Source organism: Choloepus didactylus, chromosome 13, assembly GCF_015220235.1.
Source record: "Choloepus didactylus isolate mChoDid1 chromosome 13, mChoDid1.pri, whole genome shotgun sequence".
NCBI lineage: Eukaryota > Metazoa > Chordata > Mammalia > Pilosa > Megalonychidae > Choloepus > Choloepus didactylus.
This window is the reverse complement of record NC_051319.1, coordinates 7,484,187-7,504,741: the sequence shown is the minus strand read 5'-3', so window position 1 is coordinate 7,504,741 and position 20,555 is coordinate 7,484,187. Positions and strand designations below refer to the sequence as shown.

General features: G+C 39.1%; 2 protein-coding genes and 1 pseudogene across 4 annotated transcripts in view; 2 read left to right on the top strand and 1 right to left on the bottom strand.

The window, feature by feature from the left end:
• The window catches only part of PTCD2 (pentatricopeptide repeat domain 2), a 69,356-nt gene extending 50,879 nt beyond the window's left edge, over positions 1-18,477 (bottom strand). The window contains exons 1-7 of one of the 2 annotated variants that reach the window (XM_037800974.1): positions 18,345-18,477; positions 14,842-14,934; positions 11,906-12,035; positions 7,858-7,975; positions 5,140-5,206; positions 4,613-4,704; positions 1,868-1,981 (exon numbers count right to left, since the gene is read on the bottom strand). In XM_037800974.1, coding sequence (XP_037656902.1) covers positions 1,868-1,981; positions 4,613-4,704; positions 5,140-5,206; positions 7,858-7,975; positions 11,906-12,035; positions 14,842-14,934; positions 18,345-18,456 — 726 coding nt within the window. In that variant the 5' untranslated portion in view covers positions 18,457-18,477. Of the gene's footprint in view, positions 1-1,867; positions 1,982-4,612; positions 4,705-5,127; positions 5,207-7,857; positions 7,976-11,905; positions 12,036-14,841; positions 14,935-18,344 lie in introns of both variants that reach the window. The other variant, XM_037800975.1, reaches the window with a different exon arrangement.
• Positions 493-1,723, top strand: LOC119508348 (annotated as a pseudogene).
• Positions 18,478-18,617: 140 nt separating the features above from the next.
• The window catches only part of MRPS27 (mitochondrial ribosomal protein S27), a 111,044-nt gene continuing 109,106 nt past the window's right edge, over positions 18,618-20,555 (top strand). The window contains exon 1 of one of the 2 annotated variants that reach the window (XM_037800971.1): positions 18,618-18,700. In XM_037800971.1, the coding sequence (XP_037656899.1) occupies positions 18,628-18,700 (73 nt within the window). In that variant the 5' untranslated portion in view covers positions 18,618-18,627. Of the gene's footprint in view, positions 18,701-20,284; positions 20,501-20,555 lie in introns of those variants that run through there. The other variant, XM_037800972.1, reaches the window with a different exon arrangement.

The window sequence follows — 20,555 nt, the reverse complement described above, 5'->3', positions numbered from 1 at the left end:
TAGCAGTGGAAGAATTAGAGATGGAGGAGAAAGTATGAAGAGGAGGATCCTCCTGCATATACCAGAGGTACACAAAGTACAGCTCTCAAAGGTGAGAGGTACAACCTGAAATGCAAAACCTAAATCCCTTGTTTACAACAAACAAAAACAGGGGTGGCTATACTGACATCACACAAGGATGAATTCAGGGCAGAAGGCATTAAATAAGGCCAAGAAAGGCACTATAGAATGCTAAAGTGAGATATTCACAATGATGACATAATATTTATGATATAACAATAATGATGTATTGTGATCAAACAGCATAGTTTAAACATGCACAAAGGAAAACTACAAGAGGTACAAAAGAAACAGAAATATATTCCTAAAAAGAGACTTTAATTCATCTCTCTCAGCTCATGATAGATTCAGAGGACAAAGCCTCTTTTCACTTTCCCTGGTCCAAACAATTCCGTGGCCAGAGAGAGAAGCTCAGAAAGTCAGAGAATAGTCATGGCCATGGAGAGCAACTGGAAGTATAGCAGTGAAAGCCAGGTAAGCACATATCCTCTTAAGCCTTTGTCCTTCAATGATCTTGCCCAATAGTATATGGAATGGAATGGATCACCTTGATGTCTGGATTTCTAATCAATGATAAACAAGAGCTCTCTGGCCATATTTCAGTAGCTGGGTAAATACCTGGCTTGGTTATTATTTTTGCTGCCACAAAATTTCCTTTTACTATGTAGTAAAGGCATAAAATATTTTACATTTTCTTAGGCTTTAGACTAGGACTTATCTTCAGGAGAGGGGGTGCTCCAGTGTTGCAGCTCTACCTCTGTCCTTCACTGAACTGTGACCTCAGGGAAATCCTATGTTATCTCTAGGCCTCAGCTATCTGCCTGTCCAGTGAGAGGGAAAGGCTAAATGACTGCTAATGCCTCTTCCAAATACTATTATTTGGGTCTACCTATGGGATATAGCATGGACTCTGCTTCCACAATAAGCAGAAGTGCATCTGAGGTGAATTCAGCTTTGGAGAGCTCTCAGACTAAATTGCTCTCTGAGAACATTAAATGGTAAACTGATCATCTGCAATTTATATTTTGGTTACTTGAGAAATTTCTCTCCCAGTGCAGTTTCCCTCCCTGATTCTCCATAGACTCTTGCCCAATCCCTTCTAAATAGGAATGCATGCTAGGTCCTCAACTGTAAATGGGAACATTCTTTGGAGGCATAAGTATGGATATAAATTGCCTCTTTAAGATACAGTCAGGCACCTTTTTGCAGCCATTGCCAAAGTGGCAGTGGCCAAAACGAAATTCAATTCCTTTGTGACTTCTGATCAGAGCAAGAACCATAAAAGGCATTTCAATGCACCTTCCTACATTCGCAGGAAGATTATGTCTTCCCCTCTTTCCAAGGAGCTGAGACAGAAATACAATGCTGGATCCATGCCCATCCAAAAAGATAAAGTTCAGGTTGTACGAGGATACTACAAAGGTCAGCAAATTGGCAAAGTGGTCCAGTTTACAGGAAGAAATATGTCATCTACCTTGAAGAGGCACAGAGGGAGAAGGCTAAAGGCACCATTGCCCGTGTCGACGTTCACCCCAGTAAGGTGGTTATCGCTAGGCTAAAACTGGACAAAAACTTCAAAAAGATCCTTGAACATAAAGCCAAATCTCACCAAGGAGGAAAGGAAAAGGGTTAATATAAGGAAAAAACAATTGAGAAGATATAGGAATAAAAGAATCTTATGTACAGCTTCCATTAAAAACTGCTAAAATTAAAAAAAAAGTAGAAGGAAAAACTATGAGACCGAACAAATGAAAATAGTAAAATCTTGCACACTCCCAATTCATTTATGTGCACCTCGCATCCTTACCTGATTCAGAGCTAATGCTACAGCAAAACAAGATGCTCTCCTGGAGAGAATGTCTCCTTTGATTAGGGCTTCTTCTCTTAATGTAGTACAGATTGTAAAAGACTCAGGGCTATTCTGTGAGGAGACAGGATGGCTCAATGAATGTCATGAACATTTAAGTTTAATTAAATGATTAATAGTGCTCAGTATTTCAGATTTCCTTTTGCAAGAACTTCCCAGAGCCAATCTTGAACCACTTAAAAAATTAAATTCCAGATAGAGGCAAATAGACCCGGTTAACTATACATGAGAAGATAAAATCTAAATTAAATTAATTTTTAAGGCTCTCTATCAGTGTTCTGATTTGGGACAGTTTTCACCAACAAAAATACAGGTTTCCTTATATCTGGGCAGATTAGTTTCTCTACACAGCTACATAATATAAAAATATAAAAGTCATCCTGCTGGCATATAAAATAATATAGTAAAGCTCAGCAGCTCTAAGGAAGTTTTCCTGGGGGGGGGGGGGATTTCCAATCTGAAAATATCCATGTAAGTCAAATATATGAATGCCTGAACACAACTTTGAACATAACTCATGAAAGAATCCCAAGAAAACAGAAACCTTAAAAAAAAAAAAAAAATCATTAGTGAAACACAACCAGGAAGACACAGGTGGTAATACCAAATCCTCTTCCTCTGTACATTTTAATGGCAGGGCAGGTTTCTGAGAGCAACATCAGCTTTGCATCTATATCTTTATCTGTCTTGACATGATTCACAACTCAAATCCTCAAAGTAAAGTCTGAATTTGATGAGAGAGGACAGATCACAGAATTGGCTTGAGATTTGTGATGGCTGATCTGCCAGTTTGGATGTATTATGTCCCTCGAAACACCATTTTCTTTGATGCAGTCTTGTGGGGGCAGATGTATTGGTGTTGATTGGGTTGGAACCTTGTGATTCAGTGTTTCCATGGAGATGTGGCCCACCCAACTATGACTGACACCTTTGATTAGGGTGTGACCTCTTGACTGAATGTTTCCATGGAGGTGTGGCTCTGCCCATTCAGCATGGATCATTACTGGATCACTGGAGTACTTTAAAAAGAGCCACAAAGGCCCAGATGCTGCTGTAGCCTAGAGAGGAATGTCCTGGGAGAAAGCCATTTTGAAACCAGGACTTCGGAGCAGGCGCCAGCCATGTGCCTTCCCAGCTAAGAGGTTTTCTGGATGCCATTGGCCACCCTCCAGTGAAGGTACCTGATTGTTGATGCATTACCGTGGACACTTTATAGCCTTAAGACTGTAACTGTGTAACCAAATAAACCCCCTTTATAAAAGCCAATCCATTTCCAATGTTTTGCATAACAGCAGCATTCGCAAACCACAACATCTGAGTAATTCAATTTTTCAACTCCTGCCTCTATTAAGGCAAACAAGGTATTCTTGGATATAAAAAAATGGGGAGAAAAGTCATTTGGTCCTTCCTAAGCAGAGAATTAAATTCCTTCCACTTCTATATACATGCAGGGAGGTGTCCTTAAGAGATATACATCATTGCAGCCTTTGGGTCATGCCAAAAAACAGGGTATCACAATGCTGAGTACCTGATGCTCAAGATTTACCTGTTTTGCTTGTTGTCTATTTCACAGAATCACAGTATGGTATAATTGCAAAGGATTATCTAATCTAAGGGTCAGTAAACTATGGCTGTTGAGCCAAATTCAGCCCATGTCTAAGAACATTTTTTACATTTTTATAAGCTTTCAAAAGCAAAAACAAAAGACTATGTGACAGAGACCTTATATGGTCCCCAAAGCCTAAAATATTTACTACCTAGCCCATTACAGAAAAGTCTGCTGACCCCTGAATCCAATTCCCTCATTTTATGAATGAGGAACCTGAGATGGTAAGTGACCTTGCTTGATATCTGTTTTCAGCATAAAAAGGTTTGATTATCCATGTTTCCAAATTTAAAGGGTATGACTGTCTAAAGCAATACACTCAACCTTGGTCATTGTACTATTTTAGTTATCATTCATTCATTCAATAGTTTCTGTGTGCAAAAAGCAATCCTGGTACAATAATGACATAAGGACTCATAAGTCATCATCTCTGTCTTCAAAGAGTTCATTTCAATGTAACAAACATTTATTAAAGAATTATTGTGTACCAGGCAGTGTTGGGTACTGGGGTACAAAGACACCTCAAGGAGCTCACCCTTTAGTGGGGCAGATGAAAGGTGCATCTATTTATCAGTGCCATGTATGTGATGCTCATCAGTGCCATGTATATGATACTTAATATCAAGAGATATTTGAAGAGAGACAACACTTCCAGCTTAGGTGATCACGGAAAACTTCACAGATGAGGGCAGGAAGCCCTTGAGTTTGCCACTGAAAGAAGCAAGATTTTCATGGGATGAAGGCAATAGGGAAAACTGGTCTAGCAGAATCCAGCAAGAACACAGTAGCAAGACAATTCTAAACCAGATCTGGAACCCTACATATTGTCTTTTGTTCTCACTATCCCTATAATTTCCAGAGAAGGGTGAATAATGATAAAATTGCTTTTCCCATGATAAAACTGTCTTATGTGGCTACTTTGAGTTTTCTAAACATGAATGCATTTTAAATTGAAAAGTTTGCACCAGATGGAAAACAGATATCAGAGATACTGAATTTTATTTGTAGAAAAAAAAAAAAATCCTGTCTGAAATACTACCCAAAATGCTCTGAAAGTTAAGGCGGGGGGATATTCTTACCAGTTTGTAGCAAATTGCAAAAGCAAGGACATAGGTATCTTTGCTGAATTTCACATCTTGATTTTTCATCTCTATCAATACTTTCAATGCACCTGCCAAAAGTTAGGAATGGGCCAGCGGTATTAAATGCATTATAGCAAATTCAGAGTTCTCTACTTTTGATCCAGAGCTCTAATCTGTCCAATGCAATCTATAGAAAAGTATATTTCAACACAATAAAAGCTGTTTCTCAAAGTCATCTAGCAATTAATCAAATTTCAAAATAAATAATCAGACCATTCAGGAAGAACTAATATTTTAAAACCTGCTACAACTTCAGTATAAGTAAAATCTGGGATGTTTCATTTAAGGCATGACATGCAAAACAATGTTTTCAAACTTAAAGAATGAAGTCTCCATAATTCAGCCCTCAGAAGGAATAGATGGATCATTTTTGTATGACTCTCTTTTTTCCTAATAGCCATAACAACAAAGACAGAAGAATATTTCAGCAAACATAAAATTATAGTACTTACTTTCATATTTACCTTTCATAAATAACATATCCATCAAAATACTGAATGATGTGGAGTCTGAAAAGAAGCCTTGTAAATGCTAATGAAGAAAAGCAATATAGTTTGGTTAAAAGTTAAAACTATTAAGGTGGTACTTATTCTCATACTACATTTTATATATCCAGGATTTATTCTTATGTACCCTTTATTAATGTGGCCTCTAGAATTCTCTAACAAATCTTTGATATACCAAGGATTTATTTTTCAAAAAAATTAAAATGCTGCCCACCCTTTTGGCTGTCATACCTTTGGGAATGGGCACACTGAACAAGAGGCAAGAGGTGTGGGGTTTCGGAAATACAGTGAGGAACATCCTCATGAAATATGGTTCTGTGATGCACAGGGGAAAACAAACAAGCCAATTAATCCTGGCAGGGCTAGTCTTGAAATCTGGGTTCCAGCAGCTTAACAGGAAATGGCAGCTATAAGCAAACTTGAGGACTAAGACAGGAGGGTCTCATGTAACTATGATCCTCTTTGGGCAAACAGATACTATAAAGTTGATTATTCACTTTTTGAAAACATGGCTGTCAACTTTTCCTCAGCAGGTTTTATTCCATGGGAGCGTGACACATGATATTCAAATATGTCATTAAATGTCTTACTCAAGTTTGTTCTTTTTTTAAAAGCCTACTATGCAAACTCTGTTCTAGGTACTGAGAATAAAGAAATGATGAACAAGACATACATCCTGCCCTTAAACTCTAGTGGGGCTTAAAATCTAATGGAGCTTAAATTCTGGTGGTGGAAAGAAAACAATGAACCAGTGAATACAACAAAATTAAAGAAATAAAAATACAGGGCTCTGAAGAACAGTGAAGCAGGATAAAGGGATAGAAAAGATGGGTGGAAGGTGGTCAGGGAAGGCTGTCTGAGAAGAGACCTGAATGAAGTAGGGGAGAAAGCCTCAATGATGAGGGGATAGAGCACTTCTGTCAGAGGGAACAACAGATGCCTCTTCATCAAAGATGAGGCTGGGCCATGAGCTTGGCATATCCAATAAAACCCCGAGGAGGTCTAGAGTGAAGTGAGCAAAGGGAGAGTGGATGAAGATGAGACAGCATCTCCAGCGATATAGGTCAAGATAAAGGGTCTGATTTTTATTGTAATTGTGATAAAACTATCAGAGCAGAACTTGCGAGCAGCGAGATATTGTGAATTACAAATGTGAGCCATATATATAATTCCCAAACTTCTAGTAGCCATATTAAAAAAGTTAAAAAAAGATGAAATTTGTTTTAATAATACATTTTATTTAACCCATTATATCCAAGATATTATGATTTCAACATTTTATCAATATAAAAAATTACTAACGAGATAATTTACATTGTCTTTTTCATAGAAAGTATTTGAAATCCATTACGGATTTTACACTTAGAGCACGTATAAAATTGAACTAGCCACATTTTCAAGGGCTCTATAGCTGTACGTGGCTAGTGAGTTTTATGTAGGGGACACAATAAGTTTGGGTAGAAGCAGAATTAGGCCTCATTTCACTTGACTCTATTGCAATTCATTCTACTACTCCAGGAAATTTACTTATAGATGATTTTTCATATACAGGTTGTTAAAAAAAAAACTTTACTTTTCCTTTTAATTACAAAATTAACACATGCTTATTATAAAACAGACAAACAATACAAAAATGTATAAAGTAAAAAGTGAGAGTTCCCTACAATTCTATCCCTTAAACACTACCAGTAGTTTGGTGTATATTCTGGATTTTTAATATGTATATACTAAAGTGCAAATGTGTATGTATTGTGGTCACTCTTCTAATACACAAATATCCTTAAGGAGGGGCAAGCCTACAGATAATAGTTCCTCCTGGTGGTGGTGCAAAGGTGAAATGAGGTGAGACCTGTGACATGTTCTCTCACAGGCTCTGCTCTCAGTCCTCTGTGCAAGACCCAGGAGCTGAAGATGAAAATGAATATAAGGCAGAAGGACAGCTTAGTTAGTTATAGAGGTTCCTAAAAATACTAAAATATACCTGGTGGTCAGCCCTGACCCCAAATTTAACAAATGTTAAATTTTGTGGAGTTTATATCTCTAAGTTCCAGTTTCCTCATCTGTAAAATGGAGATAATAAGAGTATCTACCTTACCAGGGACGTTGTGAGAAAAAAATAAAATGAAACATGAAAAGTGCTTAAGCCTAATGCTGAAGACACAGTAAATGTTCAATAAATGCTATTTATAATTACTGTTGTTTTTGTTTTTAAGAAAAGAAAATCAGAATATGTGAATATATTTTGAAAACTGAGAAACACTTTACAAATGTAACATCTTCAACCAGAAGTAAAGACACAAAAACAGGGAGAGAAACACAGGTAAGGATAAGAGAAACATTTGTAAAATGGCAGCCAGTCTTAAAACTATTGTCCACTCAAAGCTCCTAAACAGAGGATGTCAGTGCCAGGTCGACCCATAACCAAGGGTTGTGTTATTATCTGCACAACTGATATAACAGAGACCTACACATACCCTACATAGGAATAAACACCAAGGAAGCTTTAAAAATGCAGGGAAGAGATGATTCATTCAGCCCAGTGTCCATTTTCTGAAATTCTAATTCAGGAATAATGCATATGGGAGAGATGCCTTTTACAACATCACCGAAAACAGCCCATCCTTAGCACAAGGAAATCACCCTGGCAGGGAAAGCAGTCAGTAAACAGTAAATAACCTGGTTTGTGATAAGCTCCCGGGCAGTTTCTTCAAGATCCAACTCATAACAGAGCCTCATGAAAAGTGGTCCAAACTTGTATTCCCCCAGAGTGTCACTCCTGTTCTCCATGTGATACCTGGTGATCAAAATGATTCAATGAGCCAAAAGGAAACAGGCAGTGAAAAGCACAGACACAGACAGGCAGGAACTCTGCTTAGGTGTTGGGGAAATGATGAAGAATGAAATATTCAAACAGTCTAAAGGGGGAAAAGTACAGATCTGAAAAGGAGGAATCCTGGGGCACAGAAGTATAGGAGGCATTTAAGAATTAATTAAAATTAAATTAAATTAAGGTGGTACTTATTCTCATACTACATTTTATATATCCAGGATTTATTCTTATGTACCCTTTATTAATGTGGCCTCTAGAATTCTCTAACAAATCTTTGATATACCAAGGATTTATTTTTCAAAAAAATTAAAATGCTGCCCACCCTTTTGGCTGTCATACCTTTGGGAATGGGCACACTGAACAAGAGGCAATTAAAAAGGCTTTGTCACAGGGCTGACATACCCTGTGAAATAAGAGAGAGAAAAATGTATATTTTAATAATCTTCCGAATTCACTGACAACCCTCTTAGGACTGAGTGTGGACACATGGTAGGGAAAAGCAGGGGCCTTGCATCTGTAAGAGGACCAGAACAGCAGTGTATCTCTGTATGGGCCCCACACTGAGGGGAGCAGTGGGAAGGAGGGAGCTGATGCCCTGCCCTCAAAGCCAGCTTCATCCTCATATAGGATGGCAGACAACCAACCATACATTTTATAAATTATAGCAATGTCTGCTTTTCTAAGCTAAGGAATCACCTAGCTACAATCACCTAGCTGAACAAATTTAATGCAATTTTGAAATTTTAAGTTTTAGGAAAAGGCTAATTTCAAAGACAAAGTTTTGTCTTACACGGGAGCCTGAGATTTCTACAAGTGGCTAGTTTGACAGTTTGAATTGCAGAAATGTAAATCACTAAAGGAAATTTACTTCCAATAACAAACTCCTTCTGCTTTAGATACCAAGAAGACATTCTTCTGGTGACAGAAGAAGCACTTCATGATTACATATAAGTCAGATTTTAGGAAGATTCATGTACTGCAAAATAGAATGATAATATTCTTTTTAAGATACATTTCATAATGTAATTATAGACTTACAAAAATATGCATTGCTTCACTATTAAAAAGCAATATAGTGTAGTGGTTAAGGGTTTAGACACCAGCTTAAAAGGGACTGGGTTCAAATCCCACCTCTTCTACTTAGTGTGTAACCTTGAGCAAATAAATTAAACCACTCTGTGCCTCAGTTTTCCTATCTATTAAATGGAAATAAGAAGAGTATCCAACTTCAAGAGTTTGGGAAGGATTAAATGAGAGATGTGTCTGGCATACAGCAAGTCTTCAATATGTGTTAGCTCTCCTAAAACTTAAAGTACCCTTGGAAAAAGATCTTTAAAGTCAACAAATTTCAGTTAAGAGCCTCATGAGAGACTGGTGCCAAATTAAAATTAAAAATAAAGCAAAATCAAAAGTTTTCACAACTTAAATGACATTTACATTAATGTAAGTGCTAGAAAGACTCTGAGATACTGTATGACTTTTTTGACAAGAGCCATTCAAGTAAAAGGATCTAAAATCCCCCAATAAACCAAGCAACAGCATTTGGCCAAGAATATGAGGGAATTAAATTGCTCCCAGTTTTTGGCTCAATTAAGCAGCTTACATTTTGGCTCAGTATACTTCTTTCCCAGCCGTGGGCTGCCTCTCTCAGGAAGAGAACAGGTTGGTTAGACTATGGATTCACCCACTTTCCCACTTGTCCAGCTGTCCACAAGTAGCAGGAAAGGATGGCAACTGGGTAGAAAGTAATTAGCATCAATAAAGCATTATGAATCATACTTTAAATGTTTATGATAAAATTAAGAGTGGAAAGAGTGTTGAGAATTTTTATCCTGTTTTGTTATCTTATAAACATCTGACAGCTTTGGGTAGTAAAGAGGGTGTCAGGAAGATTGGCAGAGGGTCTCAAATGATTCAATTCTGTGAAACTGGAATAACAGAATTACATTAGCTGACTGTGTGACTGTAAATTAACATAGCTCTTTTGGAAAATAATATGGCAGTTCCAATTCCAAAAAGAAAATAAAGAATAAGCTTTATGCATTAAATGTGCGCTCATCATGGCATTATTTATACCAGTGAAAAACTGGAAATAATTTAGAGGTTTGACAATAGGGGCATGGTCAATTAAATTACCTAACATACAATGGAATGTTGTATGTTCTCTAAAAAATGTGATTCCTAAGTACATGATTAAAGAGGAAAAATTTTAAGGCTATAATCCTAGCTTAGAACACCAAAAAATATCACTACATATACAGTAATAATTACAACCATGTAAAATAGGATCCACCAAAACACAGTAATATATGCATAGAAAAAAATTGTGAGAAAATATATCAAGATAGTAACAGTAACCACTACTCACAAGTAGTAGAGGCTCCAAAAATGGCCACCATCAATTCCTTCCTCCCTGGATGTGCATGCTGCTCATCCACCCAGAGGTGGAGCTACTGCCCCACCGCTTGAATCTGGCCTGACCTGGTAACTTACACAAGTGAAGCTGTGCTAATTCTGGGCAGCCTCACAAGATCTGGTAGTTTCCTCTTTTGCTCTTTTGCTATGGGCTAATGTGTTCAGGTGAGAGTAACGAAAGATCAGACACTAGAAGGAAAAACACTACATGGAGAAACACCACATGAGGCATCAGAAATGAGAGTGGAGCCTTCTTGGACCTTCTGGCATAGCCCAACTATGAGACAACTATAGATGAATGAATGACATCGGCTGTAACCAATAAAGAACTGCTTAGCTGAGATGTGTCTGAATTCCTGATCCACAAAATTTTGAGAAATAATAAATATCACTGTTTTAAGTCATGAAGTTTGGGTGTGATTTGTTAGGCAGCAACAGACAATTGAAACAAAGAGTCTGTGACAATATTGTTCCTCTACTTTTACTATTTTTCAAATATTCTATGAATTTTGCGTAATTTTTTCCTTTTACTTTAAAAAATAACATTTTTTTGTATTATGAAATTAATAATGTCCACTGTAGGCATTATTATTTTGAGAAATCAGAAAAGTACACATTTAAACAAACAAACAAAATATAATCTATAATTCCCAGAGAAACAGTTAACTTCTGGTATATATTCTTCCAGTATTCTATATATGAATATTTTGTATTTCTCTCTATGGAAGTGTTCAATATAAATGAAGGTCCATGTATACAAATATATCTTTAAAGAATGGAGAAAAAAAGAAATGAACTTAGTTTGAGAAATCAAGTCTGTTGTTATCATAACCTCTCCCTGGCAAACTGAACCTCTGCTGGGTTTCCTAATAGAAGGCGATAATTACATGTGGGTTCTTTCTGACATGAGGAACTCTGATAATGGATCAGAGAGATGGAACAGACATAAAACTGGAGGAGAAGGACTAGTTAGGAGCCCAGTGAAGTGATCCAAGTGAGAGATGTTGAAGTGTTAACTCCAACACCAGTAATGGGGACAGAGACAGAAGGGCTAGAGATGACACAAGGAAGTAGAAGCCATAGGATTTCTCATCCAATCAGAGAGGAGAGGCAAATGAGAGCGGGGGAAGAGGCTGTCAGGAATCTGTCCTGAGTGACTGGTCAGTGAGAGAGAAAACACTGGAAGAGGAACACATTTAAATATGTTGAATCTGAAGACCTAGGGAACATTTAAACAGAAATGGTGAATTGGCTGGTAATTTCTTTGGGCATGAATTATCTGTTTTCTAACCTCAGCACTGGGCACATAGTAGGAACATAAGAAGTGTCCACCGAATGAATGAATATAAAGGTCTGGAGCTCAAGTCAGGCATCTGGACATGAGAATTGGAAGTCATCTTTTAATGGATGAGATCGCTCAGGTAAAGGAATACAGTGAAAAGAGATAAAGGTTGGCAGAATTCTAAGGAAATGTCTCACCTGTAAATGACATTTTTAGCCAGCTCCATATCATTCTGGGACTCACACAAATGAAGCAAAGTTTTCAACTCTTCCCTCAAGATGAGCCTGTTCTGGCTCAATTTCTCTTCCAAGTTCCGAAAATAAGTTTCTGGAAGAAAGCAAAGTATGGTAGCAATCACTCAGGCTGACTAGGACTGTAGGGAAGCAAATCTGAGAGAGAAAGGAAGTTTGGACACTGAAAGGTACTTGAGACACACGTTCCTGTCACTAGCTCATCTCCTCTAGAGCAGTATATGTCAGAACACAGCCCCTGAACCAAACATCTGTCACCTGGGGCATAGTCTCAGACCCTACTCGAGACTTTCTAAAACAGAATCTCTGCAGAAAGGGGCACAAGAATATGTACTTGTGACTCTCTGGGTCAACATGCATACTAAAGTTTGAGAAATACTGTCCCTGAGGCTTATTGCAAACAACTGAAATTAGAGGTGACTCTCACAAGAAAGGAAAGAAAAAAAAGAAAAAGAAACTATAACCAAGATACCCACACCATCAAATGGCAAGACAACAAGCAGGAAAACTGAAAAGAAAATGTGAATTGAAGAAGAGTTAATCTACAATGTTTGACACACGATTCAGGAATGCTTTACTTTTCATTTGATTCCAAATTTATCTCTTTCATTTCTCTTCATCTCTTTTTACTCAATTGTTAGAAAGCATGCCACAACACTGTATAATGCATAGGGGGCAGAAAACAGTCCTCTAAACAGCAGCAAACCTTCCACTTTTAGCAAGAGAATCATTTCAAGGTGTTCGCAGTCCATCCTTGTCACTTGTCTTCTGTAGAGACTTTATGTGTATCCAATCAACTGTGGGGACAAATACCAAAAGGAAACACTGCCTCTCGACATTAGGAAGGGACTGTATCCTCGCTAGAATGTGTAAGGCAGAAACCAAGCAAGCATCTGTTATCCAGAAGGCAAGCCTGTTCTCAGCATCAGAAGCTGCCAAGAAAAGTCCACAGGATTTGTTTCAAGGCCCAGAGCTTTGAAGGAATGTTGCTTAAAGGAGTTGCCCAATATATACTGAAAACATAAGAACTGGAGGCTGAGGCAGATACTGCTCTAAAAACAAGTTTACCAGGTTTGAGATAATGCAGTGGATCTTCCGATCTGTATTTGCAGAACCACATAATGGTTAAGAGTTTTAGAGCTTGTGCCAGTTTGGATCTATTATGTCACCCAGGAAAGCCATGGTCTTTAATGCAATCTTGTGGGGGAAGACTTATTAATCTTTTTGATTAAGGTGTGACTTTTTGATTAGGTTGTTTCCATGGAGATGTGACTCACCCAAAAAAACACATTTTGATTAGATCAATTCCATGGAGGTAAGGCCCTTCCCATTCAGGGTAGGTCTTAATTAGATCAGTGGAGTCCTTTAAGAGGCTAAGGAAGAGAGACAGGAGCCAGAGCTGACAGAGATGCTTAGAGATGCTTGGAGATGCCGACAAAAAGACGTTTGGATATGCTAAGCTAAGAGATGAAATCCAGAGTTAACCCCAGAGAAGCTAAGAGAGGACCCCCAGACACTTAGAGAGAAATGTCCTGGGAGAAAGAAATAAGGCTGCAGAGGAGCTGAGAGAGAAGAGCTAACACAGACAACCAGGAACATTTTGGAGAAACCCATTTTGAAACACAACCCAGGAACAAAGGGCCAGCAGATGCCAGCCACGTGCCTTCCCAGCCAACAGAGGTATTCCGGACGCCATCGGCCTTTCTTCAGTGAAGGTATCCTCTTGTTGATGCCTTAGTTTGGACCCTTTTATGGCCTTAGAACTGTAAATTTGTAACATAATACATCCCCTTTATAAAAGCCAATCCATTTCTGATATTTTATGTAACTGTAGCTTTAGCAAACCAGAACAGAATTGGATGGGCTTAGGCCAAAAATCTAGGCTCTGCCACTTGCATGCTCTGGTAGAGGCTCTTAACATCTGTGAGATTCGATTCTTCCTGTGTAAAGTGAGGATCATGATTCCTACCTTGTGGAGTTTCGTGAGATGATGTATGCAAAGGATGTAGCGCAGGGCCTAGCACATAGTAAGTGCCAGTAAGTAATAAACATTGTTGTTCTCATTTTCAGTCCTTCTGACATCTGTTAGAATTAAAAGCATTTATTCTATTAAATATTTCTAAATAATTTCCAATCTGAAAGATTTCAAAGGGATGATGTTACATCTTGTCTTCTTTAATCTTTCTTAATAAGACTTAAAAATTCAAAATTTCAAAAACTTATTTGAGTTTTAACACACGTAATATGCTTCTCATATATTCATACTCAGAGTTATCCTTCTTTGTATGAAAGGCACAAAGAAGGATATGATATGGTTCTAGCCCTCAAAGATCTTAGAGTATATTTTGGAAGACAAGAAATATTTATAGGAAACTTTCTGACAACAATGATGGAGTAGGTGACACATGATTGACTATAAACATAGGAGATCAGAGTGGTAGGGACAGGCAAGGTTTGGTGGCCGTGGAGGGAGGACCAGCAAGCAAGAGGTCTTTCTGAGGGCTCCACTAAAAAGTTCTGAAAGCTAGTCAACTGGAGCAGTTCTTCTCAAACTTTATTGTGCATACGAGTCCTCTGGGGCCAGAGGTTCTGCATTTCTATCAACCTTTCAGGTAAAGCCAATGGGATCTAGACAGACTGGTTACAGCATTAGTTTTAATATTCTTCTCTGAGATCTTGGGGAAAGAATAAGAGGAGAGCTGTAGATTTTGCAGTAGTAGAGTGAGTTCAAAGATGAATAAGGTTAGATTGAGAAACTTAGAAAAAATGGTCTCAATTTTTTCCATGAGACATAAGGTCATTGAGGGAAAGACTGCATAGGATAAAGACAGGAAACGTGAATGACAGATGAATAAAAGAATTAACAAAATAGATTCTATTACCTTTGGTGCCAAGGAGATTACATGCAACAATCATCTTCTTACGCTGAAATTCTTTTAATTTCACAATATTATCAGTAAGTAGATATCTTTTAGCTAAAAATTATAGAAAGAAAAAAGTAAAGTCATTTTGTCATCTGATACTTAACAAATAACCACTCAAGTTGGGCTTTTTTGGATCTTTCTAATTAACTGATCTATACATTGAAGCTTTCCTCCTCTCAGATTCTGATATATTTGCATCTACCAGAGCAAACACTGAGCACCAGCACAGCCAATTTCAATAAATGTTCCATATCCCTATCAGAGAACATACTATGATAATGCAGACTGACTGCTGGAAATTCTTCATTTCCAATCTTAAACAGGTCCTCCATGCTACAGGCAATCCTACTACTTTTCTCTAGTATTCCTACTTTTTCACTCTTCTCAAACCTTTGACTGTACCTCTTCTCTCATTCTCAGCAAGTATTCCCATTTCTTATTTTGCAAAGAAAAGAGAAGCCGAGATTCCAGGAACACCCTCATCTTCCTGCTACCAAGTATGCAAACCTACCTGCATCCTTCCTGTTGCAAAAGAGGGCCGTGTCTCTTCTGTCTAAGATAATCTCACTGATTATGCTTCAGATTCTGTCCTATCAGTGAGCTTCCAGTGAGCTATCTCCTTCTCAAATGGATCTTTCCCCACATTGTCCTAAGCCACTAACATTAAACAAACAAGTCTCAACTCCAACTTCTACTCATGCTCTCTTCCACTTCCCAGGCAGATTTCTGGAAAGGGCTGTCTAACCTTGTTACCTCCTTTTATGCCTGTTTCATTTCCTGTTCAACACACTTCCTATGCTAATTCACAAAAACTGCTCTTGCTAAGACTCCCAATCCCCACAAGTTAATAAATTACACCTACCCATTAAATGTTTGAGTTCTTCAAGGCTCAGTGCAGGTTTTCTTCTAGTCTCAAGCTAGACTCTCCCTGGGTACTCTCATCCAAGCCCCAAATACTGATGTCTAGAACAGAACTTTCCTCTAAGCTCCACTCAGGTTTAATGGCTCACCTGACTCTTAAATGTTTCAAAGACCCCTTCAATTCCACAGCATAAAACTAAATTCAGGATCTTGTCCCCAAACTTCATCCTTGTCAAGTTTCCCTACGTTGGGGAATGACACCAACATTCGGCCAGTTATGTACACTGAGAATCCTCCCTACCTCATTCCCCATTCCAAACTATAACCAAGACCTGAGGTTTTACCTCTTACACATCTCTTGAAACCCTTCACTTCTTTCCATTTCCCAAACCCAAGCAACCCTCATCTTTCATTTAAACCTATGTTTGTCTCCATCCTACCCACCCCCACTCTTTGGCAGTTGCAGTGATTTTTTCAGAAATTCACAACTGATCGTAACAAATCCTCTGCCCTTGATCCCCTAGAAGGTACTTCAATGACTTCCACTGCTCAGGGAGAAAGACCAAAATAACCTTACCAGGGACTACAAAATCCTAAGTGGTCTGGCTTCTCTCTGCCTTCCTGCCTCAACACTCTAAGCTCTTCCTCACTCTGGCATCCTTTCAGTCCCTCATGAGTACCATGCTCTGCCACCAACTAATAAATGATCTTAAGCCAACTGCTCTCCTTTCCTGACTTCCTTGCACAAGCCATTTTCTCAGCCTGGAATATCCCTCGCCACCCCTACCTCCCTCCCCCCCCCTTTTTTTTTGGCCTAGTTAACCTCTACTCATCCTTCATCTCTCAGCTCAATTAAGAAACCTTCCCTGACCTCCTTTCCTGGTCAAATGCTTCTCCTTCATAGCATTTATTGCTGTTGCGATTTAACATTTATTTACGTATTTATTTATGCGATTACTTTACTAACATTGGCCTTCCCGGCTGGACCATGTCTTTTCTCACCACTGTATTCCCAGGGCCTTACACTGTGCCTGGCACGCATAATATGCTCAATAAATATCTTAAATGGAGGAATGAAAGAGTGATGGGATACATGGACCAATTTAGTGACTTAATTTGCAGCATGATGTACTTCCACACATTATAAAGTTATATACATAGAATCACATAATTCTTGAAGCTGGAAAAAAGTCTTAGAGATCATACAATTTCCTCTTTTTATAGATGAAGTCCAGAGATCAAATGACTTCTCTATTAATTGAACATATTCAATAAACATTCAGTGGGTAACAGACAATGTGATAATCAACAAGGATATGGGGGTGAACAAGCTGTTGGGAACTCACAGTTCAAGAAAATAATAAGTTCATAAATAAATAAGAGTAAGACTGGTAAATGCAACAATAGAGATATGTGCCAGGCATGGGGCTAGTACTAAGAGGCAAATGATTAACTGTGAATGAGGAGGAGTTAACAGAATAGGATTTGAAGGGCTAATAGGCGTTTGCCAGCTGGTTAAAAAAAAACAAACCAATAAGCTAATGGCTACATTTTAGATGTAAGGTGCAACACCTGCATATCTAATTTGGATTTATCTAGGGAGAATAATACAGTGTAGTTATAGAGGGACCTCTGGAATTCCCAGTTTGTTATTTGTGAAATGAGGGGGTTATGACTTCTCAGATCTGGACTGTAGGTAACCTCAAAATACATCAGAAATCACTGACTACAGTTTAGTAGAGAAGACCGGTTTGGGAAACACCATCCTTTCTTTAGGATACTTGACTATGCATGAGGCAAAATGGAATGGAGATTGTCCAAGGAATCACCCAGTTAAAGAGCTGCGTGTGCTGCTATAACAAATTAATGTTACTAAGAGCTGCTCATTTGTGGCAAGGCAGTTCGGTTAAACAGCACTCTACCGTTGGACTGCCTGCATTTAAATCCCTCCTCTACCAGTTACTTGTGACCTTGGGCAAATTACTTAACCTTTCTGTATCTGTTTGCTGTTCTATAAATGGAGAAAAGAACGGTACCTCTTTTTTTACTGGGTGTGGCTAGAATGAAAGAAATTAATGTACGTAAACGACTTACAGCAATGCCCAGTACAAAGTGTAATTTTTTTATTACTAGCGTTTTCAAATTTAATTCTTTCCATGAGAATATTAAGGGATAATTGTGCAAATGAAGAAACTTGCTCAGGGGGAAGAGGGCTTTTATATTGGTTGTAGAGCTGGGACCCCAAAATAGAGCGGTCTAAGTCCTACGCTCCCATACCCTAACGAAAAGTACACAGGGAGGCCAGGTCCGGGAAAACAACGTCCACCAGTAGGAGAGCATATTACAGCCCCAAGGTCAAGACCGCGGCCCCAGCTTTTCTGTGGTATTTGGGCAAGGAGGCGTCTACAACGCCCAAGGGCTGCTGCACCCACCCGCAACCAGGGGGCGACCGCGAAGGCGAAGGCGCGCTAGGTGGCTCCAAGCCCTGAGTGACTGAGGCGCTATTCTCCAAAGAGATTCCCGCGGGGGTCTAACGCACCCTACTCTTCCACCCCTCCCCTCTTTTCACTGCTTGCCCGCCAACTCTTCGCCACGGATACCTCCGAGAGGGCAGCGCCAGCAGCTGCAGCCGGAGCCCCAAACCATTAAATGCATCGAACTCCGTAAGGCCTGCAACAGAACCCGCTTCGAAAGCCGATATGTGCCAGCCATGTTGTCCCCGGCTGCACAAACTCTCGGGGAAGGGAAATGGGGCGGAGCGTCGTCTCTCCGCCTTGAACGCGGAATGGGATTCGTCCAACTCGGACACAGCTTTTTACCCCGCCCCTTCCTCTGCCCACCCCCCTGCCCCCCTGGCCAGCCTGCAGTTTGGTATGTTCCAAGATGGCGGCTCCCATCGTGCGGCGCGGAATGCTGCTGGCGAGGAAAGTGGCTCAGCCTCAGCTCTCCCTGGCAGGTTGGTGGCAGCTCCCTTGGTGGGACTGCTTCATTAGGCTCCTGAGAACTCAGTTACTTGAGTGGAAGAATAGATGGCCCTTGAAGGGGAGAGGATACAGTCATGAGATCCGGTTGCTAGAGAAGCTGTTTCTGTTGTAGCACAGAAAGGGGAGGGAAAGTCTGACCCATCTCCTTCCTTAAAATAATAGTGTCAGTCCGTCCAAAGGTGTGAAGAGCAAAGAAAGGTTATGGCATGAGAGATTTTGCGTATGGTGTGGCGGGTTTGTGTGTTAGGGTGGTCGTCTTTTTTGCTGACCATGAAAAGCTTAAATGTGCTCGCTCCTGGGGACTGTGAAAATCTCCCTACTAAGACTGCACTTCCTAGGAGGGGCGTCAGATAAACCCCCACCACCTTACAGCTGGCCAGACCCCTGGTCTTCACTTAGTGGAAGAATTTTTCGGTGTTAATCTAACCTTAGCTGATGACCTTGGACACAGCTTTTGATTGACCTTTCCTGAAGTTTTCCACGTGTAGACAACAAATGCTAATAGTTAACTTCTAAAGTACTTCGATAAATGAGTTGAAAGGCAGCCCATTAAAGACCTGCTTAATAGATCTGCTGAGGAAAACACAGGGCAATTTTTCAGAAAGCATTTACAGAAGCCAAATTTGCAAAGATTTTGAACACATAATCCTGACAAAGCATACACAAAGCATACATGATTATATGATTAAAGTGCAATAGTAAGTCACTGTTTTGAATGTCTGTTATCTTTTCTTTCCAACTTACCTCCCCTAACCCCTATAAAAAAGCAACATGCTCTTTCCTCACACTTCTTTAGGAATAGCCATTAGATATATCAGCCTTATAGCTGATCACCAGAAGTTTTCTGAAGATTAACTAGTTGACCTAGCTAGTGAAGATATTTAGTGTCACATTTTGTAAAGTGGTATGTACAGTGCCTGGCATCACTGAGAATTAGCTGTTTATTATTAGCATGTTTACTCTTGTCTGTTAGTAAATGCTTTTCAGTTTAAACAAGTCTCTGGGTATTAGATCCGGGAGTGTATTATAGTTATTTACAATGTTTGGGGACCATCATTCTAACAAGGGAATGGAAATTGAGTAAAGGTGAATTGAGAGAATTTCCAGTTAGCATTTCAGTCTTAAGTTTGAACTGTTGAACTTACGACAAGTTAGACCTGTGCTATACAATATGGTAGCTACTAGTACCTACCTGTGGCTATTTAAATTTAAATTAGTTGAAATTAAATAAAACTTAAAATTTATTGCCTTAGCTACATAGCCACAGTTCTAGTACTCAATAGACACATGTGGCTAGTGGCTACTTATTGGATAGTTCGGAATTGAACATTTCCATCCTTGCAGAAAGATATATTGAATAAGCACTGGATTAGACCATAGATGGAAGGAGTCTTGAAGTTGGGAACTGAAGGCCATGAGGGTGGTAGCATGGAACACTCAGGATTTGGGATGCTTGGCTTAAAGTCATTAAAACATCTTGATCCATTACAGGAGAAGAGAGGAAAAATAAGAGAATATTCTACCTGACAAATCATATATTTGGAATACTTTGTTGCTTCTATTGATTCTCCTGGACACAATGGAGGAGGACAGCTAAAATGATCAAGAGGATCGATGGAAAATTAATTGAGATGAACCAAAAAAAAGTGACTTAAATATATGAGGAGTCTAGAGGCATCAAATTTATTGGGCCTCTGCATAATGTCAAATACTATATAGGAGGCATTAGGCCAGGCACTTAATATATGCCTTCATTTAAACCACAATAGAAGGTAGGCTTTGTTTCCAAGTTTTACATATGAAGAAAAAAGTTGAGATATTGTATAA